The sequence below is a fragment of the Nicotiana tabacum genome, chromosome 14 (genome assembly GCF_000715075.1).
Source record: "Nicotiana tabacum cultivar K326 chromosome 14, ASM71507v2, whole genome shotgun sequence".
Classification (NCBI taxonomy): domain Eukaryota; kingdom Viridiplantae; phylum Streptophyta; class Magnoliopsida; order Solanales; family Solanaceae; genus Nicotiana; species Nicotiana tabacum.
This window is the reverse complement of record NC_134093.1, coordinates 37,559,521-37,586,455: the sequence shown is the minus strand read 5'-3', so window position 1 is coordinate 37,586,455 and position 26,935 is coordinate 37,559,521. Positions and strand designations below refer to the sequence as shown.

General features: G+C 36.9%; 1 protein-coding gene across 1 annotated transcript; it reads right to left on the bottom strand.

Annotated features, from left to right (window-relative positions):
• Window positions 1–2,129: 2,129 nt before the first annotated feature.
• Window positions 2,130–9,015, bottom strand: LOC107828650 (ribonucleoside-diphosphate reductase small chain A-like). Its single transcript, XM_075229513.1, has 3 exons — window positions 6,229–9,015; window positions 3,646–3,716; window positions 2,130–3,388 (listed from the first exon to the last, which is right to left on the bottom strand). The coding sequence occupies exons 1-3, from the start codon at window positions 6,490–6,492 to the stop codon at window positions 3,274–3,276; spliced, it is 450 nt and encodes a 149-aa protein (XP_075085614.1). The 5' UTR covers window positions 6,493–9,015; the 3' UTR covers window positions 2,130–3,273.
• Window positions 9,016–26,935: the final 17,920 nt, after the last annotated feature.

The following is a 26,935-nucleotide window of genomic DNA, read 5'->3' as shown; positions in this document are numbered from 1 at the left end:
AAACAAGAACACACATGAAGATAGTGAAGAAGACCAAGAACACTGATTTCCAGAATACCAATATGTCATTTTTTTAATGTGTTCTTTCTTGATTGGGTGTAAATTAAGTTTTCTTTTCTTTTTGAGAATGTTATTTTTATTTTGCTTATTAAATAGATTTAACATAGTTTTTCCTTTCTTTTTTTTTAACTCAAAAAGATATATGTACTCATTTTATTCGTCATTTGCCATGTCAGCATCGAGTATATTACACACCCTTTGTAAGTTTGGCTAATTGTCAAAAGAGTGTCTAAGTAGAACAAAGTTCGTCTAGTGTACATGCTCATCAGGAATACTCCTAAATTTAGGTGTCTAAATGAAAAATCGTGTCAATTTTAAGTGTCTTTGCATGTATTTAGCCGCAGAAATATAAACGAAAGTAACATAGTCACTGTTGTTTGACTCTTTACATAATTCCAACTATTACAAAAGTTAAATGCATCGAGTTGCCCTTCTTAACTCTAATAATATCCCATAACCAATGCATCAACTATAATTACACTTAGTTTCTCACCAACTCTTCTCTCCCTTTCATTTGTTCCTTTTTCTTTTATTTTTAAATTTTGGGATATAGAGTAAAATTTCATAGTGGTTTGGGGTAGGTAGAGAAGATGACATGTTGATATCCCTATCAAAGTTGGCCTGCTAGTGATGTTGCTTTAGGTATGAAAAGCCAACTTCCCACGCCCACTTTTTTCTTCCCAAATGATGGTAAGTATGGATGTATGTACATGTTGCCTTTAGGACGGAGATATTAGTCCAAATGTTCACAGAATGCGCTAGTTTTTGCTCAAATAATATATTCGTGTTTAGAAGTTTATAAATGTGTACATATATTAATTCAAATCCCAATTATTAATGTTTGAAATTATAGTTCTAAAATTCAGAACCTATAAAATTAAAATTTTAGCTCGCTTTTGATAGGTAGACACTAGTACTACTTGGCCTCCAAAACTCATGTGATTCAAAGAATGGGTCCATAATTATCCTTATTTTAGAACATATTTGCCAACTTCCAAAGTTTCCTTTTTCACTCTATTTCACTTTTCAAGAATAATTTTTTTTAAAGAAAAGAATACTGTTCTTGGCAGTTTCTTGTTTTAGTGTTTTTCTCCAAAACAGAACCTATGTTTGGCTTCTAACTTGGATTTAAGAAAAGGTTAAAAAAAAAAAGACAATCAATTATGCAGCTAGAGACTTTGTTTAGAAGTCATTATAGTTTGCACATGCTAGGGTAATAATTACCATAATATAGGCTAGATGGAGATGTTAATTTTTTATATCCAAAGTGAATTAAGTTGACATTTTTTGTACTCATCCACAAGATAACTCTATAATAACTACTTCAAGAGAGGTTGAACTTCTCATGTGTTGTTAGAAGTTTTGTGGGTTTGTTGGTAATTAATTAAATTTGCTAGATGTTGATTGAGTTAATTTAATGTTTATGAGTCTGAAGAGAGAAATTTTAAATATTTTCTTAATAGAGTTGTTTAGGACAACAACTGGATATGTCTGGAAGATGGTGCTATCTTACCATAAAATAAAGATGAAAAGGTAAGTAAACAATAATCTGTTATGGGGTCTTTGTCTAGACCTTAAAGAGATTAGGAATTCATTCAACAGATAGAAGGAAAAAAAATTTGATGTCTTAATCTTTATATATCTGTACTTTACTGCATATTGTATTATTGTCTGGTGGTTAATCAGTACTAGAAAAATAAGGTGTAGCTTCAAAGTTGAAACACTCCATGTGGGACCCTCTCTTGATCCCATACCCCCTTTTTTAATCCTTCTACCAAGATTCTTATCTTTGGTCACATTATCCTACTATATTTTTCATTTAACTTATAAATATTTACAGTGTAAATAATTTTTTATATCTTCAATGTATTTTAATATGTAGATTGTAATATGATCTTATTTTTCAGGTTACTAATCCTATTTTCTTAAATAATTATATATAATCAAAGATTTTTTTATATTGTCGTTGTATAAAATTGAACTCTTTAACTTTTTTTTGGAAGGGAGTAGTTGGTGGGAGGGATGATACTTGCATTATCTCAAACCACCAACTCTTTTTATTTTCTTTTTCTGTTTGCATCATGTGGAGTGTGCACATTTGATGATTCAGAGAGACAGCAAATGGGTGAAGCATGGAACTCTTTTCCTCCCTTCTACCTTCTTAATATTATTTTCTTAATATTAAGATGGATGAGCAAATATAGTGGCAAAACTTGTGGACAGAAGAAATTACAAGAGCTCCACCAAAATGGCCTTTCTGATGGGATGTGACAACCAAGTTTCTTCCCATTTCTGCTAGTGCTTCAAGATTTTGGCTAGTGTCTAATTCTGTTACCTTATAGATACAAATTTAAACACATTGTTTCAATGATGTGACAGAAGCACCTTCCACTGCAAAAATGTAGACACAACAAATAGCACCAAGTAAAATGTTAGATTGATTCATTTACAATACTAGCTAAGTTACAAAATCACACAATCCACAGCATAATCGCAAAAAAGGATAGCCTGATGCACAAGGTATCCCACATTTACGCAGGGTCCGACGAACGGCTGCAACCCACGGAGTTTGACGTAGACCGCCACTAAGGTTAAAAAGAATAAATAACAAAGTTCCATGCAGCAGAAATCTAATGTCCTTCTTCTCTGCTCCATATCTTGTGTGAAGAATATTTATGATGAAATGGATAAAAAGCAACAAGTAAAAGTGGGGCATGAAGTGGAAACCAAATGATGATTGAGCCAATCCACCTAAAGAAGATGAACCCAAGAACCAATTTTCACTATCTTTGCCCTTACTAGGCAACAAGTAGTTGGCCAAAGAGTTTCACATAGTCTTCAAAGTCCAACCAACACTCATAACTACCAAAATTATCACGTTTGACATTATGACAAATACGCTTACTTTTTCTTCACATAAGGCAATCAAGTGCCCTTCTAAATGTGAGAAAAAGGTATTTACTATAACCAATAACAACAACAACAACAAGCCAGTATATAATCCCGGGTAGTTTGTACGCAGACCTTATCCCTACCCTAAGGTAGAGAGACTGTATCCGATAGACCCTCGGCTCCCTCCCTCCAAGAACTCCCAACCTTACTATAAACAATATGATCCTTAATGAATGGTACTACAAAAAGATGCCATCTTTCAGCATCAAGGTGATGCTAAAGCCTCTTACTGAGGGGACAAAAAGGGAAAAGGAAAAATCTCTAGAAGTCCTCATCTAGTTTGAACTCAAAATTCTTGCCATTGTCTTGCAAACTTGACATCACAGAAGCCTTCTGATAGTCACCTACTCTTCTCTCAAAGAAGTTGGCTTTGCCCCTGCACAGTCAAAAACTGAATTAGAAACTATAAACATGATCAAATTAAATCATAGAGGAAACTTTTACTAGCCCATAGGCCCCAGTAAAGAAGGTGGAATCCAAATAATCATACTAAGTTAAACGTCAATTAACTTAATCACTTCGTGGATCCTATCTATACTTTTCCAGCCACTACTTGTATGTTATCCTTCTAAAGAAAATGCAGAATTGCTACAAAACAGAGTCAGAACCAACTTTGTACGCATTGATACTTACTGAAGTGAAATAAATTCCATCCAATCGAAGGGGTTCTCAACATTATACTTCTTATCGTACCCTAATGCAACCTGAAAAGACGATTATCAAACTTGTTAGTTCAAAGAGAATGACTAATTAATTCAGAAAGTGAAAAGCGAAATAATATAGATTTATCAAACAACCTCCAGAAGAAAGAAGTAGGAAAAAAATAAAGAAACAAAATACGCCATAGGAGCAGTTAAAAGTCATCAATCCATGCAAGTAATGCGAGTAAAAGATAAAGATCGGTTACAAAAGAATGAGCAACAATCGTACTATATCCCAAGTAGTTTTTTTCCCCGACAAGGTACAATGTCCGAAATAGTTAACCAGAATTAATTGTTTCTCATATTGCTTACATATATTAAGGGTCTTAAATATATTCATTAAGACCAGAAAGGTTAAAACAATGGATAGGAAAGATGAATTGATACCTCTGTATCCAATTCAAGGCCCACTTGGCCTTCCGTGAGACACAAGGAATGCTTTCAATTGCATTGAAAAGCTTATTTTTATGCCTTGAGTCCTTGATATAAGTCTCCAGAAGCAAGCTGTACATCTCTATAAGTAGAGACGCTCCAATCAGACATCTAAAGAGTACATGCTACAAACCCCTTACTTCTCTAAAAGAATAACAAGCAAAAGAGAAAAAACATGTTGACTGCACACAAACAGTTAGAAAGCTCTACCGGAGTGAATATTTTCCATTGCAATTTGAAAACCATAAAATGGGCGTGCTTGCAGAAAGAAGAATGATGTTGTCTGTAAAATCAGAGTTATTTTACAAAAACCATATTGGCTAAACACCTAAAATATTGCTCCCTACCCTCCAAAAGTTCTTATTATCAGATGATTAACCATTTGAAAGACATGCTGCCAAAATGAGAATGTTTCTTACAAGTTCATTGGCAGAAGAGAGGTTAAGTATTGGAAAAAATGCATCAACAGCTTATTGAGTATTAAAACCACTCACACATTATTGGCAAGTTACCCGATTAGCCAGTGAAATGCATCGATTAAGGGACAAGAAAAATATGCAAATTAATCTAGATACTCTCCTTTCCAGTAATGCCTAGTTGTCAGGTTTAATGAATGTGATATCCCCTCCAATATATTTAGGCACTGATGATAATTTTTCAGTATGGTGCTCCAACTATCCGTTTCTTTTTAGTTATTTAGAAGCAGATGTGTTAGCAATGAGAAATCTACCAAAAACAGCTTCCAGAAGTGTTATTCCAACAATATTACATAATAATACAGAAGACAACTACTCCCTCTGTTTCAGTTCACGTGACCCTATTTCCTTTCTAGTATGTTCCAAAAAGAATGAACCCTTTCAAAATTTCGAAACAATTGAACTTAAACTTCTTTGCCCTTCACTAGTGTCGGCTGAAGGGTGAGGCAGCCAAAGCAATGACTTTAGGCCCCTAAAGTTTTGGAGGCCCCATTTTTCACAAGTAGTAATAGTTTTATAAGTTACCACTATTTTTATAAAAAAAAAAAATCTGAATAACTTAAAGTAAAACGTATAATTTATAATAAAAAAGAAAAGAAAAAAAAAACTTTGATTTGTTATTAAAGTTAACCATTAAGATTTGAATAATTCGAAACATGTGAAAATATTTTTGATTTTCTGTTTTGTGAGAAAAATTTGAGATCACTAAAAGATAAGAATCTAAAAAATGCCTCGATCTCGGTAAAAATATAATAGTCACTCTGATATTGATAGCTTAAACTTAATTTTCAATTAAAAGTGTTAAAGAAAATACTACAAGTAGAGACAATACTCTAATCAATATACTCGATCAGAAAACAAGACTTGATTTTTTTCTCAAACACCTATATTACTCGTAGAATAATAATCCTATAACAGTTATATCTGCGGAAAAAAGTTTTTCTAAATTAAATGATAAAATTTACCCAGGATTAACGTCTTAGTAGAGATTAAAAGGATTAGTGGTATGATCAGTTGAAAAAAATAGAATAAGTTACTAATAAAATTATCGGTAACTTCGCATTTTAAGTAGTTAGGAACATAGACTTCAAATAAAAATATAAAGAAAATATTTTAGTAAAAAAGGAATTAAGTCCTCTCATCAAGATTTGGCTTTAGGCCACCGACAATGTTGAGCCGCCCCTGTCCTTCACGACAAGCTTTCATCGCCACACAAATATTATGGCATGTTTAAGACCACAAGTTTCAAAAGTTTTCATTTCTTTCTTAAACTCCCTGACCAGTCAACATGAAACGGATGGAGTAATTACTAATACTGTGTGTTATTCCTAATATACCCTTTGTGCTTCATGAGTGTTTAACTTTAAAGTTCATAAAAAAAACAAGGACGATGAGAGAAAGGATTATAATTTTTTTTTTTACATTTTTCATTTTTTTAGGGGAAGGGAAGGGAGTCGGAGGACAAAGGAACACTTCTGAAACGGAATATTATCTTATTAAGAAAAATGGAACACTTTTGGAACAGGAGATTAATCAACATCAAGCAGAGTCACTCGATTGTTTTTATATTTAAGATAAAGATATGCAAATGAAGTCAGCCATTTCACCTCTTGAATCTGAACATCATTTAGAAACCTAGCAGCCAACTTTTCCAACACAATTCCATCTGATGCAGCAAAAGATGCCAGAACATGACTGATGAAGTGCTTCTCAGATTCAGACAAGGCTTCCCATTGCTGCAAATCTTGAGAGAGATCAACCTCCTCAGCTGTATCCAATATATTCGAAAGCGAAGAAGGATATGTTAGATTAGTACAGTGTACAGCTATAGCAGAAGCTAGATGCACAAATATGCAGTAATTAGCAAACATATTTATATGCAGAAGACAGGTTGCCAATAGCACCAGACCACTGCCATATAGTCATTAGTAAACAGAACACAAGCTTTAAAACCAACGAAAAGGATGAGATAACAATCCTGGGAAGTTTCAAAAAGGCTGCAGAAGTTACTGCAAGCAATATCTACCACAGCCTATCCCAATAGTGTCAAAAACACAAATAACAGCATGCACTTCTAGTATGACTAGTTTCAAAATGGTATTTCTTTTAAGTGGAATTGACCTCCCTAAATATCAGAATATATGCCCTTTTCCCATGCAATGGATTGAAGGCACCAGAAATTGAGCTTTAGTTCTTACACTTCTTCAGCTGTACTCACACACAGCCTTTCTATAAACCATTAATATATACATAAGCATGTGCATTTTTATTCCTTATATTACGATGATACAGAGAGTTGGAGGTCTATTTACTAACAAAACCATAGCAACCTTTATTACTCTAGGCCACCCTTTGATATGAAACAAAAAATGTGGAAACGTAGAGCTAATTCTTAACGCATTCAACAAAAAAAGTCAACAGAATCAGACCAACAGTTGATTGCTCGGGCCTTTAAGATACTGTGATGGTAATATTGAGAAGTTAATGTGGCAAGTGTTAAACTTTCTACATTGTGTTACCCCTTAGATGTGATTTTTAACAATCACCCATGATCCCCTACATCATGTTACCACTTAACTATGATTTTAACAATCAGTCGCTATTCCCTGGATTTCCTTAGCTTGTCAAACTTCTCTTCTTCACCCACATGAACACGTTTTTCTTAATTACTTAGAAATCTCCAAGGGCCAGTCGCGCATGGCTGGAAACTCATTGAAAGATGGACCCGCTCCTCTGCCCATCTCCATTTAAATTAATACCAAGCTTTTTATCTGCGGAAGGGTTTGATCCCGTGACATGCAACTAAACCACACATCAAGCGCTACGCTCTTAGCACTAGATCAAGCCCTGGGGACACGTTATAGATTTCAGGCAGAATGGATCCCGAGTTTAGGGGGCAACTTATAGCTTTCGAGCAAGACAACTCATCAACGATTGGTGCAGGATTGACGACTCAACTATCCATTTACTTGTGTTATTAATTCTTATACGAATCCCCACCCGAACTATCTCTAAGCCAACTGAGTTCTCTCGAACGACTGCCCCTAGGGCTTTGGTTCAATGATAAAGGAAGCACAACACAGGATGTTTGATACACGGACATCACGAATTCGAACCTTGCCGAAAACTAAAGCTTGATATTTAAGTCAGTGGAGGGAGAGGGACCGGCCCATACTCCCTCAATTTACGAACATGTGCGTCAACTGTGGCGGACAAGCTAAATCCCACGGATTTGCTCGGTTATCAAAAAAGAAAGATCTCTCAAAAGGAATCTACTCCTTCTGCTTGCGAGCTATAAACTGCAAATATTAACCTTTTAAAGACAACATTCCCCAACTAACACAAGTCCAACTGCAGCAACATCCTCTACGTGTGGTTCTAATGGTCAATGATTTCTCCAACTTTCAAAGGAGTATATGAATTTCCTAAAAAGCATCAACCATTAGGGTCGGGGAAAGCAGTCCCACCACAAAAGGAGTTGCCACAGCCTGCGGTATTCCACCACTTCCGGCAACCAAATACTAAAAGTTACAATTGAATAATACTTCAGAGAAAACTCATATAAAAAAGCAAAATTTACAGAAAAACCCCCATCACAAACAAAATAGGAGTAGTGAAGATGTAAATGAACACAATTTGCATAGTCAAGTCAGAATATAGATGAAGAACGGAAAATTTAAAAGGAAAACTTTGAACTTTAGATAAAACTCATAAAAGCAGCAAACTGTAAAGGGAAAAATCATCATAATCAAATAAGTGACTTGACGACATAAATAAACACAATGGAATATAGATGAATAATGCAAACTTTAAAGAAAATAGTAACCACTCTTGCAATAGAAACTAATACTCTATAAAGCAGCAAACTTTAGAGAAAAAAGTGATCACAAACAAACAAGTGACATGAAGAAGTAAATAAACACAATTTGCACACCCAATTCAGAATATAGACAAATAATGAAACGAAAACAATGCAAACCACCACAGTGCCAAAATCTTTCTCTCAAAAAGTGCAAACACTCCTATAAGCAGCAAGGTTAGGGATAAAACTCATCATAAACAAATAAGTGAGATTAAAAACAGCAAATTTTATAGTAAAAACCTCAACATTGATGAAAAAGTGACACAGAGTAAAAAAATCACAATTTTGCATACCCAATTTAGAATATAGACTAATAGTGCAACCAAATTTCAACACTGACAAATACAAAATAACAAATAAAAGGAACAAAAAATAAATTTGAAACTTTAAATATGCACATTACTAGCCCAAGAAACCATATAAAGCAACAAACTTTACAGAAATGAACTGATCATAAACAAATAAGTGACAGGAATAAGTAAACAGACACAATTTTGCATAACAAATTCAGAACATAGAATAACAATGCAACCAAATTTCAACAGAAGAAGAAAAAGGAAAAAGAATTATGGAACATTCTTTTACAAATATGTGCATTATTTATTACCAGTCAAGAAACTGGCTTGTGCTTTCTTGTATATTTCCTAAAGTTGTGGGTATCTAATTGAAAAGGTGCAGTACTTTTGGGATTCTTCTTTCAATATTGGTTCATCTTCTTCATGTTCTAAGACCACCGTTTCTGTAGCATTTTTCAAAGAACACATGTTCTCTTTATCCTTGTTTCTTCTCTCTACCACTCTTTTACATATGTATATATACATATACACATGTAGTGTAAACGAATTTAAATGTGAAACTGAAAGATTTTCTCTTCGATTATATATGCAGCATTTGTGAAATTGGAAAAACCCTACAAAAACCCTGCCGCAATATTTACAAACTGACAGGTTTTGGCAGTTAATTCTAACTTTTCATTCATTTTTCTCAAAAATGTTTCATTTGAAAAGGAAAAACATTTTGTTTTTTTTGTGAATGTTCCTTTTTCAATTTTGAACTTTTGCTTACGTGGAATGTCCTTTTCTCTCAGCGTGTCCATTCCCTGGGCCATAAAATTGTAGTGTACGGCGTCGTTCCGGGTCGTCCAGCTTTGGGCCGGCTATATTCTTATAAGGGATTTTTACACAAATAGCCGATCATATTAATTATTTATTTTTTCTAGCCATATACATAGACTATACATTGATTATATATGATTATACACATTTAATACATAAATTATGCATATAATATATTCGCTGGCTATTTTTAGTTTAAGTTCTAGGGTGGGCGGCTATTTGGATTAATTCTTCTTCTTATAAATGGGTCATGTGGCCCAATAATATAGATTGGGCTAGAATTTGAACCAGGCAGCCGGTTTTAAGGGGTGATTTGCACAAATAGGATATTTTTGTGCTGGTGTTCAAGTTTTGTCCCCGCTTTTGATATTTGTACAAAAACAACCCTTTATATATTTAATGAAAATAGGTGAACTAAAATACCCTTAAGCTAGCTCACACAAAAATCATCGTTAGCGGAAAAGAACAATTCCGGTAGTATTGCCTTATTCGAGATTTTTTTTTTATTTTCAGTCTAATAAATAATAACCCAACTAAAATAGGAGAAATATATATTTTTAGCCTCTCTCGAAAATAATAGTTGAATACTATATATATATATGTGTGTGTGTGTGTGTGTGTATTATATACATATTCATATATTTTTTGTCTAGCGAATGAAATTAATTTCGGCCGACCGATCAATTTTATATTTTTCGCTTAAAATAGGAATGACCCAACTAACCTAACCTAATACCCATGTATGAAAATTAAAATAATACTAAAAGTGAATCCTTCCCCCGCAAAAAAACTTAGTTTGGAATGCATAAGATTCTCACAAAAAAAAAAAGCATAATTAGAGAGCGCTTAAAACAAAAATGCTATCAATTTGAATGAAAATCTTAAAAAAAAAAAAAAGATAGAAGTATCGTGTTTTGAAAGATTCACTTTTAGTATTATGTTAATTTATATATGTGGCTACTGGGTTGGGTGGATCGGGTTGGGTTGGGTCATTCCTATTTTAATTAGGTTATTATTTATTAGCCTTGAAATAAAAAATAAAAATCGTGGAATAAGAAAATACTACTGAAAATTTATATTTTTCAGCCACTATGATTTTGGTGTGAGTTAGTAATAGTTTTATGATTTTTGTATGAGAAAATATAGTTATATGCCTTTGGTGAAAAAATATCATAGTTATATGATCATTTGTGAGATTTACCCTAACTCTCCTTTGGAGTGCATTAATGGCTTGATCGAGTCTCCTTAAAAGCTCTCGACAACCACTTCTAAACTTAATTTTCTCACTCCCCGATTTTGCCTATATACTTGAGTCTCGCGGTAAACTTGTGGCGCGAGTCTATCGCCAAATCAAATATTTGCCTGAGTTTATCCTTCCTTAGGGTGCGAGTCCATCATATACTTGTTAATCGGGTCGGGCCAGTCCAATGACAGCCCGGTTCGACCCGATTCAGCCCGGTACACTAGGGGATGGGACGGGTTGAAGAGGGTTGGGGGGGAGCCAGGCGGGAACGAACGTATTTTGGTAACTGGTGCCCCGGAACCCGGTTAGCCCGGTCCAACCCTATTACCGTTGGAAATATATTTTTTAAATTTTTTTTGACCATTGCCAACGGTCAAATTCAAAAATGACCGTTGGACAACGTCCATTTTTTGTAAAAATGGCCATTTCGACCTACCCCTTAAGAAAATACCCCTTCTACCCCTTCAATATCATCAAATATCAAGTATCAACTGAAGTTTGATATCAAATTTAGTGCGGCATCCGAAATTTCGGTATACTCATTCCATCTCTTTCTCTTCTTTGGTGTATATTTTTATTTTATTATTTATAATTATTAATTCAATTTACATAATGGATATATTTAGAGCAACCAAAAAACGTGTACTAGTATGGGTGGTAGTAGTAAGAGTAAAACTCCTAAAAAAATCAAGAGGTGGTGCTGGTTCTTCTAGTAGCTTTACACATATTTCTGAAAGTTCACCTGAAAATTTAAATGTAGATTATGAGCAATTTCAAGAAAATTATGGTATAGATGATAATTTGGATGATATTCAATCATCTGATAATCTTAAAACACCACCAGCTACACCTGGTAATGTTAGTCAAACTCCAAATACTAGGGGTGGAGGTTGTTGTAATACAGGTAGGCCTCTCCTCCCTATTAAGAGGAATCGAAGATTAAGAAGTAAGTGTTAGAATTTTTCTTGAAAGACTAGAAGAAGATAAAAATTACGTAATATGTCAAATTTGTAAGGAAGTTTATAAACATGAGACCGGAGGTAAGGCAGGGGGAACGGGTCAACTTCGTAGGCACATGGTAGATAACCATCTTATTGCATGAGGTGTTGATGAGGATGGTGGGCAACAAAAACTTAACTCGGGTACTGGAAGTTTAATGAGTAAATACGATATAGCGAAAGATCGGGAAGAATTAGCTAAAATGATTGTTTTAGGTTCTTTACCTTTTAGTTTTGCTGCCTCACCATATCTTGTTACTTATATTCAAGAATTGATAACCATGTTTAAAGGTATTCCTAGAAGTACTTGTAGAGCTGATATCTTTAGGCTTTTTGGACAATATCAGACATATATACGTTATTTGTTCGCCAGTCTTTCTTGTAGGGTTTCTCTTACTTCAGATATTGGTCGTGCTATTAATGAAAATAATTACAGCCAAAATTCTCTATAACAGCCTCGTTTGTTTCGAATATTTTTGAATGTTATAGCGAAATGCTATTATATAGAACATATATTATAACATAACATGAAAATTGGTTCCGAAAAAGCTTGACTTTTATAGTGAAGTGTTGTTATATAGGGATGATGTTATAGAGAGGTCTGACTGTATTTGACTGTATTGGATAGATGATAATTTTTGTACGCAAAAACGTATTATTGCTTTTAAATATGATGAAGATCAAAGTCATACTGGTGCATTTATAAGTAATACTATCCATGAAGTTGCTATATTTTACAATCTTTCAGAAAAAGTTTTGTATATGTCATTTGATAATGCTTCTAAAAAGAATGTTGCTATTACAATATTAAAATTGCATCTACACCCACCACTTCCTGAAATATTTCATGTTAGGTGTGCATGTCATATTTATAATTTAATTGTGAAGAGTGGCCTTGAATTATTTAGAGATGAGATCACTTTAGTTAGAAGAGTTGTTGGTATAATTCAAGAAAATAATGGATGTAATGACCCAACCGGTCATTTTAATTTTTAGAACCCCGTTCCCTAAAATAAAACTTCATGTAGGTGCTTGTAATGATTTATGACTTGCGGGGATGGTTGGTTCGGGATTTGGAAGGGTTTGGGGTGAAACCGGAACATTTGATTCCTTAAGTTGGCCTTAAAGTGCTAAGTGTGACTTCGGTCAACATTTTGAGAAAAACGACCCCGGAATAGAATTTTGATGATTCCAACAGCTCTGTATGGTGATTTTGGACTTAGGAGCGTGTTCGGAAGTTTATTTGGAAGCCCGTAGTTAAATTAGGCATGAAATGGCTAAAAACAAGAATTTAAGTTTGGAAGTTTGACCGATGAGTTGACTTTTTGATACCGGAGTCGGAATCTAGTTTCAAAAATTTTTATAACTCCGTTATGTAATTTATGACTTGTATGTAAAATTTGAGGTCAATCGGAGTTGATTTGATAGGTTCCGACATTGAATGTAGAAGTTAAAAACTCTTGGTTTCATTAAGCTTGAATTGGGGTATGATTCATGGTTTTAGCGTTGTTTGATGTGATTTAGAGGTTCGATTAAGTTCGTATGATATTTTAGGACTTGTTGGTATATTTGGTTGAGGTCTCGAGAGCCTCGGGTGAGTTTCAGATGGTTAACGGATCAAAAATTTGAGTTAAAAAGCTGCTTCAATTTTTCCTCTTCTGTTGGACATTCTGGGCTGGGATCGAGCCTAGATATCGAGCCAGATATCGAGCCCAGGTTTGACGAGGCACAGGTTCGAGCTTGTGTATCGAAGCCATGATCGAAGGTCCAACTCGAGCGCCATGATCGAAGGTCCAGCTCGAGGGCCATGATCGAAGGTCCAACTCGAGGGCCATGATCGAAGGTCCAACTCGAGGGCCATGATCGAAGGCAAGACTCGAGGGGCAGGATCGAGACCCAAGATCGAGGGTCACAATCGAAGGCTCAAGCTCGATGCCATGATTGAGGCTATGATCGAAGTCCCAGCCTCGATGCCCTGATCGAGGCCATGACCGAGGTCCAGGCTCGAGCCTGTGATTGAAGCCGCGATCGAGGTCCAGTTCGAGGACTAGTTCCGAAGGCTGCTGGGCAGTTTTATAAAAAGAGGGTATTCGTGCCATTTGCCATTTTTAACGAACTTGAGCTTGAGCGGAGACGACTTTTGGCAGATTTTCAAGGGAAAAATATTGGGGTAAGTGATTCTAACTCGGATTTGGTCTACATATACAAGTATATCATTGTTTTCACAATTTAATTAGTGTTTTGAGATTGAAATTTGAAAAAGTTTAGAAATCTCATAGAAACGAAATTTTGAGATTTCGGTATCGATTCGGAGTCGGATTTGAGTGAAACTGGTATGGTTGGACTCGTAATTGAATGGGTTGTCGGATTTCATAACTTTTGCCGGATTCCGAGATGTGGGCCCCGCGGGCGAATTTTTAATTAATTTTAGGATTTTTTCTTTAAAATATAGTATTTTCTTATAGAATTGATTTCTACAATATTTAGTGATTGTATCGAATTATTTTGGCTAGATTCGAGCCAGACGGAGTTGGATAATCGTGAAAAAGGCAAAATTGTGGATTAAATTGGAGCAAGACGAGGTAAGTCTCTTGTCTAATCTTTTGAGGGGAAATTACCTCATAGGTGATTAAAATTAAATAAGTTTTGCTAATTGTGGGGGGCTACGTACGCACGCGGTGACGAGAGTCCGTGCGTAGCTACTATTAATGCTAAAGTCCGGGTAGTTTAGGACTCAAAACATGCCTTACTTGTGGAAATTGTATTCTTTGATTTATTTATATTAATTGATATCTATATGAATATATTGTGAATTGTTAGATAAATATATTAAAGGATGAAAATCTCATAGGCTTGATTGTTTGTTAAAATCAATTAATTGTTAAAAGAAATTATTCTTTTCCCGAATTTACCTTATAATAAATATACTCTCCTTCCGGAGGCACATAAGAAAATGCCCTCCTTTCTTGTGGAGCGGGCCGAATGCTTCGGCAGGATAGATGCATCTATGGATCGCGCCGCACGTCCCTCGGCAGTGTACACGACACTCTGGATTGGGCCGTACGTCCTCGGCAGAAATCGTGCTTAATAATAATAATTACACGATACTTTAATAATTTATTTCAGCTTGTGAAGCTAATTAATAAATTGAAAAATCCTTGGAATTTAATGAATTATTATTCTTGCTTGTTTAGGAATTAATTGTTACTCCTGTAAATGAGATTTAATTGATAAATTGGAATTTATTTGAATTGAAGGAATTTAATTAATATATTGAGAATTGTTACATTTGAAGGAATTTGATTATTTCTGCTGATTAAATAAATTATTGTAAATTCTGTAAATCATGCTGATTTAAATATCCTAGTTTTATTTCAATTGTTATTGACCCATAGTGAGTGTCAAGGTCGGCCATCTCGTCTCTACCACTTCGGGATTAGGCTTGATACTTACTGGGTACACGTTGTTTACGTACTCATACTACACTTGCTGCACTTTTTGTGCAGGATCTGAGACATGTACTAGTGGAGGACCTATCATCATATACCCACACCATCCCGAGACATAGTGGTGAGCTGCCTTTCTGAGCCGTTCTGCAGCTACCAGTGTCTCTTCTGATATTTATATTATGTCTATTTCATTTCAGACAGTATTTGGAGTTTTGTATAATCTACTAAATGCTCATGCACTTGTGACGCCGGGTCTTGGCACACACATTGGTAGAAATTTGTATTTTATTATTTTCTTGGAATACAAGTTTAACCAATGTATGTTTGACTTATTAGTTGGCTTGCCTAGCTGTAGTGTTGGGCGCCATCACGACCTATAGGTGAAATTGGGTCGAGACAACATGGTATCAGAGCACTAGGTTCACGTAGGTCTCACAAGTTATGAGCAGACCTAATAGAGTCTTGCGGATCGGTACGGATACGTCTGTACTTATCTTCGAGAGGCTATATGGTGTTAGGAAACTACCTTTCTTCATATTCCATCGTGCAATTGATGTAGTACTAAATATCCTTCTCTTATTCTCTCACAGATAGTGAGAACACGCTCTAATGAGATTCCATACCAGGGAAGAGCTACTCCCTCAGTTGCTAGAGGCCGAGGGAGGGCTCCAGGCTGTGGTAGAGGGCGAGGACGTCCCAGGACTATTCCAGTTATGCCACCAGTGAATCCAGCAAAAAATCCCATTATTGAGGAGCAGGGTGAAGTGTGTGTGGTAGAGCCAGTTCCGGTGGACTTCACATCTGCACCGGAATTTCAGGATGTCATGGGTCGTATGTTGTGATTCATGGACAATATGACTCAGGCCGGTTTATTTTCGGCAGACCCAGCCACATCTCAGGCGGGCGGGGGAGCACAGACCCCTACCGCGCAGGCTCATGGACAGGCAGCTGCTGTATATCAGACTCAGGGTGCACTACCCGTGGGTGGATTCCAGCCAGTGGCAGCAGCTACACCTGAGCCCAGGCCAGCTATAGCCGCCGATCCTCGGAAACTATTGGACAGATGGACTAGACTACATCCTCCTGTCTTAGGGGGTAAGCGACATGAGGATCCACAGGATTTCATTGATCGTTGCAAGGATAGACTGTACAACATGAGGATATTGGAATCCCATGGGGTTGATTTCGCTACTTTTCAGCTAGAGGGTAGAGCCCGTAGATGGTGGCAGTCTTATGCTCTTGGCAGACCAGCAGATTCTCCTCCCATGACTTGGGACAGGTTCACCCGTATCTTCTTGGACATGTATATTCCACCCTCCCAGAGGGAAGAGTTACGGTTTCAGTTTGAGCAGCTCCAGCAGGGTCAGATGTCAGTGACTGATTATGAGGCGAGGTTTTCTGAATTATCTCGCCATGCACTAATGATACTCCCTACTGAGGCGGAGAGGGTGCGAAGGTTTGTAGCCGGTTTACATACTGGTATTCAGTCCACTATGGCTCGAGAGGTTGAGATGGGTACTTCTTATGAGCGAGTTGTGGAGATAGCCCGGAGGATTGAGGGTGTACGTCAGCGGAGCCGAGAGCAGATTATGAGAGATAAACGGTTCAGGTACTCTGGAGAGTTCAGAGGTGCTCCGTCCGGGGGCAGAGGTTAGTTCGTGAGGGGACAGTCCAGCACCACCACCTCCTCGAGGTGCTCTAGTGCGACCTTATCTCAGTGCTATCCCAGAGAGTTCTTATCGCCCACCAGCTATTCATGGTTCTTTTTGTGGGTATTCCGGTCCCCAGGGCCAGACACTTAGTCAGCAGTCCATCGCACCGAATAGTTGTTACGAGTGCGGGGATCTTTTGCCCTAGGCTTCGAGGTAGACCAGTACAGCAGGGTCAGCAGCCTATGCTTACCGGACCAGTTGCTCCACCAGTAGTCCGACCACCCAGAGGTGGAGGACAGGTGGGTAGGGGCCATCCTAGAGGTGGAGGTCAGCCAGGCGGAGGCCAGACAGTTGGCGCTCCAGCTCGGTTCTATGCTTTTCCGGCTAGACCAGATGCAGAGGTCTCAGATGCCGTGATTACATGTATTATTTCTATTTGTGGCAAAGATGCCTCAGTATTATTTGATCTAGGATCTACGTATTCATAGGTGTCATCTCTATTTGCTCCATTCTTGGGTATTTCTCGTGAGTCCTTGAGTACTCCTGTTTATGTGTCCACTCTTATGGGCGATTCTATTGTCATGAACCGGATCTACCGGTCCTGTATTATTATATTATGTGGTTATGAAACTAGAGCAGATATCCTATTGCTTGAGATGACCGATTTTAAAATTATTCTGGGTATGGACTGGTTGTCTCCATATCATGCTATTCTAGATTGTCATGCCAAGACTATTACCTTGGCTATTCCAGCATTGCCTAAGCTGGAGTGGAAGGGTTCGCATGTTAGTTCATTTAATCGAGTTATTTCTTTTATAAAGGCTCAGCACATGGTTGAGAAGGGTTGTTTGGCTTATCTAGCCTATGTTCGGGATACTACTGCAGAGACTCCGGCTATTGATTCAGTGCCTATAGTTCAGGAGTTCCCCGATGTATTTCCGTCAGATCTTCCAGGTATGCCACCTGATCGTGATATTGATTTCTGTATTGACTTGGCTTCAGATACCTATCCTATATCTATCCCACCGTATCGCGTGGCTCCGAAAGAATTGAAAAAATTGAAGGAACAATTTGAAGAGTTACTAGCCAAAGGGTTTGTCAGACCGAGTGTATCGCCTTGGGGTGCACCAGTATTATTTGTGAAAAAGAAGGATGGAACAATGCGGATATGTATTGATTATCGCCAATTGAACAAAGTCACTATTAAGAACAAGTACCCGTTGCCACGTATTGATGATCTATTTGACCAGTTGCAGGGTGCTAGGGTATTCTCTAAGATCGACTTGAGGTCGGGGTACCATCAGTTGAAGATTCGGGATTCAGATGTTTCGAAGACTGCTTTTCGTACTACATATGGTTATTATGAGTTTCTGGTGATGTCCTTCGGCTTAACTAATGCCCCGGCAGCGTTTATAGATCTGATGAACAGAATATTCATGCCATATATTGATTCGTTTGTCATTGTCTTCATTGATGACATCTTGATCTACTCACTAGTAAGGAGGAGCATGAGCAGCATATGAGAGTATTGCTTTAAACATTGCGGGAACAAAAGCTATATGCTAAGTTCTCTAAATGTGAGTTTTGGCTAGAGTCTGTAGCATTTTTGGGACATATCGTATCGGGCGAAGGTATTAAAGTTGATCCCAAAAAGATTGAGGCAGTTCAGAATTGGTATCGTCCTACTTCGGCGATGGAGATCAGGAGTTTTCTGGGTTTGGCAGGTTATTATCGTCGGTTCGTGGAAGGTTTTTCATCTATTGCAGCACCTTTGACCAAATTAACCCAGAAGGGTGCTCCATTCCGATGGTCCGATAATTGTGAGGTGAGCTTTCAGAAGCTCAAGACATCATTGACTACAGCACCAGTGTTAGTGTTGCCTTCCGGTTCGGGGAAGTATATACAATGTATTGTGATGTTTCACGCATCGGCTTGGGTTGTGTATTGATGCAGGAAGGGCAAGTTATTGCATATACTTCACGTCAGCTGAAGCCCGATGAAAAGAATTATCTGGTACATGATTTGGAGTTAGCTGCGATTGTTCACGCTCTTAAGATTTGGAGGCATTATCTTTATGGGATGTCTTGTGAAGTTTACACTGATCATCGCAGTTTGCAGCATTTGTTCAAGCAGAGGGACCTAAATTTGAGACAGCGCAGATGGCTGGAGTTACTAAAAGATTATGATATTACTATCCTGTATTATCCGGGCAACGCAAATGTGGTTGCAGATGCCTTGAGCAGAAAGGCGGAGAGTATGGGTAGTTTGGCTTTCATTTCAGCAGAGGAAAGGCCATTAGCCTCAGATATTCAGTCCTTGGCTAACAGACTTGTGAGGCTGGATATTTCAGAGCCCAGCCGAGTTCTTGCATGTGTTGTGGCCCAATCTTCACTATTTGAGCAGATCAAGGCTCGCCAGTATGATGACCCACACCTGGTGGTTCTTCGTGAAATGGTACTACGAGGTAGTGCCAAGGAAGTCACTATTGGTGCAGATGGTGTTCTACGACTCCAGGATCGTCTGTGTGTTCCTAATGTGGATGAACTGAGGAAAATAATCCTGGAGAAGGCACACAGTTCTCGATATTCTATTCATCCAGGTGCTACTAAGATGTATCGTGACTTGAGGCAGCATTATTGGTGTCGACGAATGAAAAAGGATATAGTTGAGTATGTAGCTCGGTGTCTAAATTGCCAGCAAGTTAACTATGAGCACCAGAGGCCAGGTGGCCTATTTCAGCAGATGACCATACCAAAGTGGAAATGTGAACGAATTACTATGGATTTTGTAGTTGGGTTTCCGCGGACCTTGAGGATGTTTGATGCAGTTTGGGTGATTGTTGACAGGTTGACTAAGTCGGCACATTTTATTCCTGTTGTGACTACGTATACTTCAGAGAGGTTGGCCCAGATTTATATTCAGGAGATAGTTCGGTTGCACGGTGTGCCAATTTCCATCATATCAGATAGAGGTCCTCAGTTTACTTTACATTTCTGGAGAGCAGTACAAAGTGAGTTGGGGACCCGTGTAGAGCTCAGCACACCCTTTCATCCGCAGACCGATGGACAGTCAGAGAGGACAATTCAGATTTTGGAGGATATGCTCAGGGCATGTGTGATCGACTTTGGAGGTCAGTGGGATCGTTTCCTGCCTTTGGCCGAGTTTGCTTATAATAACAGTTACCAATCCAGCATCGAGATGGCTCCATTTGAGGCTTTATATGGTCGGCGATGTCGTTCACCTATCGGATGGTTTGAGCCAGGTGAGGCTAAGTTATATGGTACTGATTTGGTAAGGGATGCCTTGGAAAAGGTAAAGTTGATTCAGGAGCGACTTCGTACAGCACAGTCCAGACAAAAGAGTTACGCGGATCAGAAAGCGCGTGATATATCATTTATGGTAGGTGAAAAAGTTCTCTTGAAGGTTTCGCCGATGAAGGGAATTTTGAGATTCGGGAAGAAGGGCAAGTTGAGCCCAAGGTTTATAGGCCCATTTGAGGTGTTGAAACGAGATGGGGAGGTTGCTTATGAGCTTGCATTGTCTCCCAGCCTATCGGGAGTTCATCCAATTTTTCACGTATCTATGCTACAGAAGTATCATGCCGACCTATCACATGTGTTAGACTACAGTACAGTTCAGCTAGAGAATAGCTTGGGTTATGAAGAGGAGCCAATTGCCATTGTTGATAAATAGGTTCGCCAGTTGAGGTCCAAGAGGATTTCTGCAGTAAAAGTCCAGTGGAGGGGCCAACCAGTCGAGGAAGCGACTTGGGAGGCCGAGGAAGACATGCGGAGCAGATATTCACACTTATTCAGCACTCCAGGTACAATTCTAAACTCGTTCGAGGACGAACGTTTGTTTAAGAGGTGGAGAATGTAATGACACAACCGGTCATTTTAATTTTTAGAACCCCGTTCCCTAAAATAAAACTTTCTGTAGGTGCTTGTAATTATTTATGACTAGCGGGAATGGTTGGTTCGGGATTTGGAAGGGTTTGGGGTGAAACCAGAATATTTGGTTCCTTAAGTTGGCCTTAAAGTGCTAAGTGTGACTTCGGTCAATATTTTGAGAAAAACGACCCCGGAATAGAATTTTGATGATTCCAACAGCTCTGTATGGTGATTTTGGACTTAGGAGCGTGTTCGGAAGTTTATTTGGAAGTCCGTAGTTAAATTGGGCATGAAATGGCTAAAAACAAGAATTTAAGTTTGGAAGTTTGACCGATGAGTTGATTTTTGATACCGGAGTCAGAATCCAGTTCCGAAAATTTTCATAGCTCCGTTATATAATTTATAACTTGTGTGTAAAATTTGAGGTCAATCGGAGTTGATTTGGTAGGTTCCGACATTGAATGTAGAAGTTGAAAACTCTTAGTTTCATTAAGCTTGAATTGGGGTATGATTCATAGTTTTAGCGTTGTTTGATGTGATTTAGAGATTCGACTAAGTTCGTATGATATTTTAGGACTTGTTGGTATATTTGGTTGAGGTCCCGAGGGCCTCGGGTGAGTTTCGGATGGTTAACGGATCAAAAATTTGAGTTAAAAAGCTGCTGCAATTTTTCCTCTTTTGTTGGACATTCTGGGCTGTGATCGAGCCCAGATATCGAGCCCAGGTATCAAGCCCAGGTTTGAAGAGGCATAGGTTCGAGCTTGTGTATCGAAGCCATGATCGAAGGTCCAACTCGGGGGCCATGATCGAAGGTCCAACTCAAGGACCATGATCGAAGGTCCAGCTCGAGGGCCATGATCGAAGGCAAGGCTCAAGGGCCAGGATCGAGACCCAAGATCGAGGGTCACAATCGAAGGCTCAAGCTCGATGCCATGATCGAGGCTATGATCGAAGGCCTAGCCTCGATGCCCTGATCGAGGCCATGACCGAGGTCCAGGCTCGAGCCTGTGATCGAAGTCGCGATCGAGGTCCAGTTCGAGGACTAGTTCCGAAGGCTGCTGGGCAGTTTTATAAAAAGAGGGCATTCGTCCCATTTGCCATTTTTAACGAACTTGAACTTGAGCAGAGACGACTTTTGGTAGATTTTCAAGGGAAAAATATTGGGGTAAGTGATTCTAACTCGGATTTGGTCTACATATATAAGTATATCATTGTTTTCACAATTTAATTAGTGTTTTGAGATTGAAATTTGGAAAAGTTTAGAAATCTCATAGAAACGAAATTTGAGATTTCGGTATCGATTCAGAGTCAGATTTGAGTGAAACTGGTATGGTTGGACTCGTAATTGAATGGGTTGTCGGATTTTATAACTTTCGTCGGATTCCGAGATGTGGCCCCCGCGGGCAAATTTTTAATTAATTTCAGGAATTTTTCTTTAAAATGTAGTATTTTCTTATAGAATTAATTTCTACAATATTTAGTGATTGTATCGAATTATTTTGGCTAGATTCGAGTCAGACGGAGTTGGATAATCGTGGAAAAGGCAAAATTATGGATTAAATTGGAGCAAGACGAGGTAAGGTTCTTGTCTAATCTTGTGAGGGGAAATTACCTCATAGGTGATTAAAATTAAATAATTTTTGTTAATTGTGGGGGGCTACGTACGCACGCGGTGACGAGAGTCCGTGCGTAGCTACTATTAATGCTAAAGTCCGGGTAGTTTAGGACTCAAAGCATGCCTTACTTGTGAAAATTGTATTCTTTGATTTATTTGTATTAATTGATATCTATATGAATATATTGTGAATTGTTAGATAAATATATTAAAGGATGGAAATCTCATAGGCTTGATTGTTTGTTTAAATCAATTAATTGTTAAAAAAAATTGTTCTCTTCCCGAATTTACCTTATAATAAATATACTCTCCTTCCGGAGGCACATAAGAAAATGTCCTCCTTTCTTGTGGAGCGGGCCGAACGCCTCGGCAGGATAGATGCATCTATGGATCGCACCGCACGTCCCTCGGCAGTGTACACGACACTCTGGATTGGGCCGTACGTGCTCGGCAGAAATCGTGCTTAATAATAATAATTACACGATACTTTAATAATTTATTTTAGCTTGTGAAGCTAATTAATAAATTGGAAAATCCTTGGAATTTAATGAATTATTATTCTTGCTTGTTTAGGAATTAATTGTTACTCCTGTAAATGAGATTTAATTGATAAATTGGAATTTATTTGAATTGAAGGAATTTAATTAATATATTGAGAATTGTTACATTTGAAGGAATTTGATTATTTTCGCTGATTAAATAAATTATTGTAAATTCTGTAAATCATGCTGATTTAAATATCCTAGTTTTATTTCAATTGTTATTGACCCATAGTGAGTGTCAAGGTCGGCCATCTCGTCTCTACCACTTCGGGATTAGGCTTGATACTTACTGGGTACACGTTGTTTACGTACTCATACTACACTTGCTGCACTTTTTGTGCAGGATCTGAGACATGTACTAGTGGAGGACCTATCATCACATACCCACATCATCCCGAGGCATAGTGGTGAGCTGCCTTTCTGAGCCGTTCTGCAGCTACCAGTGTCTCTTCTGATATTTATATTATGTCTATTTCATTTCAGACAGTATTTGGAGTTTTGTATAATCTACTAGATGCTCATGTACTTGTGATGCCGGGTCTTGGCACACACATTGGTAGAAATTTGTATTTTATTATTTTTTTGGAATAAAAGTTTAACCAATATATGTTTGACTTATTAGTTGGCTTGCCTAGCTGTAGTGTTGGGCGCCATCACGACCTATAGGTGAAATTGGGTCGTGACAATAGAAGTTCTAGATTAAATGCATTTAAGAAAAAATGTGTAAAATATGGACTAAAACCAAGACTCATGCCTGAAGAAATAGTTACTAGGTGGAATTATACTTATTTATTCTTAAGATGTTTTTATAAATATAAAATGTCTATAACTGAAGTTTCTAATTCTCATTGTACCGATTCCAACCGTTTGTTAACATCTAGAACTTAGGATGTCATCGAAAATGTTGTAAAAATTTTATGTGGCTACACTTGAGTTTTCTGGAGCTTATTATCCTACTATTGCAAACGATTTAGTTCATATTGCTGAAATTTCTCATTTACTCCATAATTTGAAGAAGAAAGAAGGATATACTTCTGTTGTTGAATCTATGCTAGATAAATTTAAGAAATATTTCTACCCAATTTCCCCTATTTACCTAATTGGTGCTATTTTAAACCTTCTATCAAAATGGCCACTTGTCGCCAATTAATCATTGCTTTAAATGTTTATATGGATATTGGACCAACTAAAACCCCTGATATTGAAACTTGTATTTCTGATCTACACAAACATTTACAAACTTTATATAATTATTATGCTAACACTTTGATGCTTCTGCTGTTGTAGATGCAAATATTCCTTCAAGTTCAGTTTCAACATCCGGGACCGGTGCTTTGGAGGATAATGGTGGTGTTGAAGATTATTTGATTTGGTCTACACTAGGAGAGCATCAACAAAGCAGTAGCAGGAATATTGATGAACTCCAATTCTACTTGCAAAAGTCACCAGAGACCCGTACAAAGGAATTTCTACCGCTGGGTTGGTGAAGGAGCAACTCAAATCAATTTCCTGTTCTTTCGGCCATGGCTCGAGACGTGCTAAATGTGCCGATTTCAACAGTAGCATCAGAGAGTGCATTTAGCCAAGCAAGACAACAAATAGGAGATACCCGTCATTCATTGGGCAGCAACGCTTTGGAAATTTTAGTGTGCTTCAGAGATTAGATAAAATCAGAACGCAGAAATCAAGGGCGTGAAGAGGTAGATGAAACGGAGGACCAAGAAATTAGATATATAATGGTTTATGGTTCCGATTCAAGCAATGCCGGAAACTAAGAACCTCATGTTGACATGGATAAACTTACAAAAATAATACAAAGCATGTGATGTACTCTTTCTTATTTTTTATAATTGTTGTAAACTTTTAATTTGCAAGTTCAAAAATTAATAAATCAAAATAGAACTTGTAAATTACTTTGAAATATTATTTATTATTCAATCAAAATATAAAACGAAAGACTTCGGAGTTTGATCCTTACATATTGGTCTTATTAAATAATTTTTTGTAGTCACTTACTTTCAAATTTCAATTTTAAAATTTTAAAATTCAAATTTCAAATTTAAAACTTTAAACTTTAAAGTTTAATTCTAAGCCTTAAAAGTTTGTAAACACTTAAGTATCAATAACATTGAATAAGAAAAATAAAATATACAAAAAAAATAATCCGGCCCGGTCCGGACCCGTTAAACCCGAACCAGTACTGACCCTAATTAACACGGAATTTACCAAACCGTTACCGGTCCATTTATCCAGCCCACTTACCAGCCCGTAACACTAACCGAATAAGCTGTTTTTTTCGTATCCAAACCAGCCCGTCCGGTTAACACCTCTAGTCCATTAGAGGTTGACCTTACCTAGGCCTCCCTCGCGATGACCTTGTAACGCGAAACACAATAAAATTACCTGAAAATTTGGCCAAACTGAAGCATTGACAACGTTAGTTATTATGGACAAGCTGGTTTAAAAAGGAACATAGTTCCATTTAGTCGGTTCACAGAGTACAATCAAATCTTTGTACAACAGTTTCATTTGTTCCGATATTTTTTTACTTTTATAGTGAATGATAATTTTACACATATAACAATATTTGGCGTTTAAATATGTTTTGACAGTTATAAATAAAACTTATCTAATTTTTTTTTTAATGTTACAGTTAAAAGATAAGAAAATTATTCAAATTTAAAATCTTAAAAGATATGCATATTTTACTAGGTAAATATTGAAGAAAGCTAATACATTGTTAATAAATTTATAACTAAACGTACAAAAATTTAAAGTCTAACACACATATTTTAAAGTTACTAGGAAAATAAAATCTTTCAAGATTGATGGAAGAATTCTATAATTGTAGTTGTTTCGTAGATTTCATTATCTTACTACCGATATAATGCTTGAATTTGCGAAGATTCGTGTCCAAATTTTTAGCAAAAAGGTATCCAATGGAAAATATGTCATTTGCAAATCTTCAAATCTTATGTCTTATGCAAGATAGAAACTTTGTTCAATAGAATATATTGTGTGCATATTTTTAGAATTATTATTAGTAATCTTAAAGATTCTATATTGTTGTTATAGAAGAATAATTTTATAAATAGTGTTTTGCTATAAATATGAATGTTGTTATAGGTAAAAAGTTGTTATAAAGAGATAAAATATAACTTAAAAATTAATTTTGAGAAAAATTTAACTTTTATAGTGAATGACTGTTACATAATGATATTTTTATAGAGAGGTCTGACGGTAATTTAAAAGAATATTCTAGTAGAAAGTTTGCTATAGTTGTTCAAAGATTTTAATGTGAACTGGATAACGTTTGCAACTACATTTGAAGAAAAGAAGAGGAAATTAGACTATATGAATTTTATTAGTGCAATCGAAGTAAAACTTCTAATACGTTACAAATTGTGGACCAATTAGCCTAATTGAAGAAGATTGGTTAGCTATCATTAACGTAAGTGGTGACGTAGTTCTCACCAGGAACCATGCCTTTAAAAGTTGGACTAGCGTCTCCATATACATTTGATTAAAACTTGGAATTTTTTTTTTTGAAGTTGCGTTCAAATATAATTTTTGAAAGTCGAAATTGTGTTTGTACATGTATTTTATTTGAAGAAAAATTTAAATTTTGTAAGTGGAAGAAAAATTTTCACCCAAAAATTAAAACTTGAATTTTTTTTTCCTCATTATATTTTATAAACAAACAATATTTTCCAATTTTTTTTGGAAAAACTAAAGCCAAAATTTATGTCCAAACCGAAGCAATTTGCAATTAATATTTCCTCCGATCCCAGGGTTCAAATCCCAGCGGAGTCAAATACTAGGTGATTTTTTCCATCTATCCAAGCCTTGGTGGATAGAGTTACCTGGTACATGTTGCTGGTGGGAGTTGACAGGTATCCGTGAAATTAGTCGAGGTGCACGCAAGTTGGCCCGGACAAAAAAAAAAAA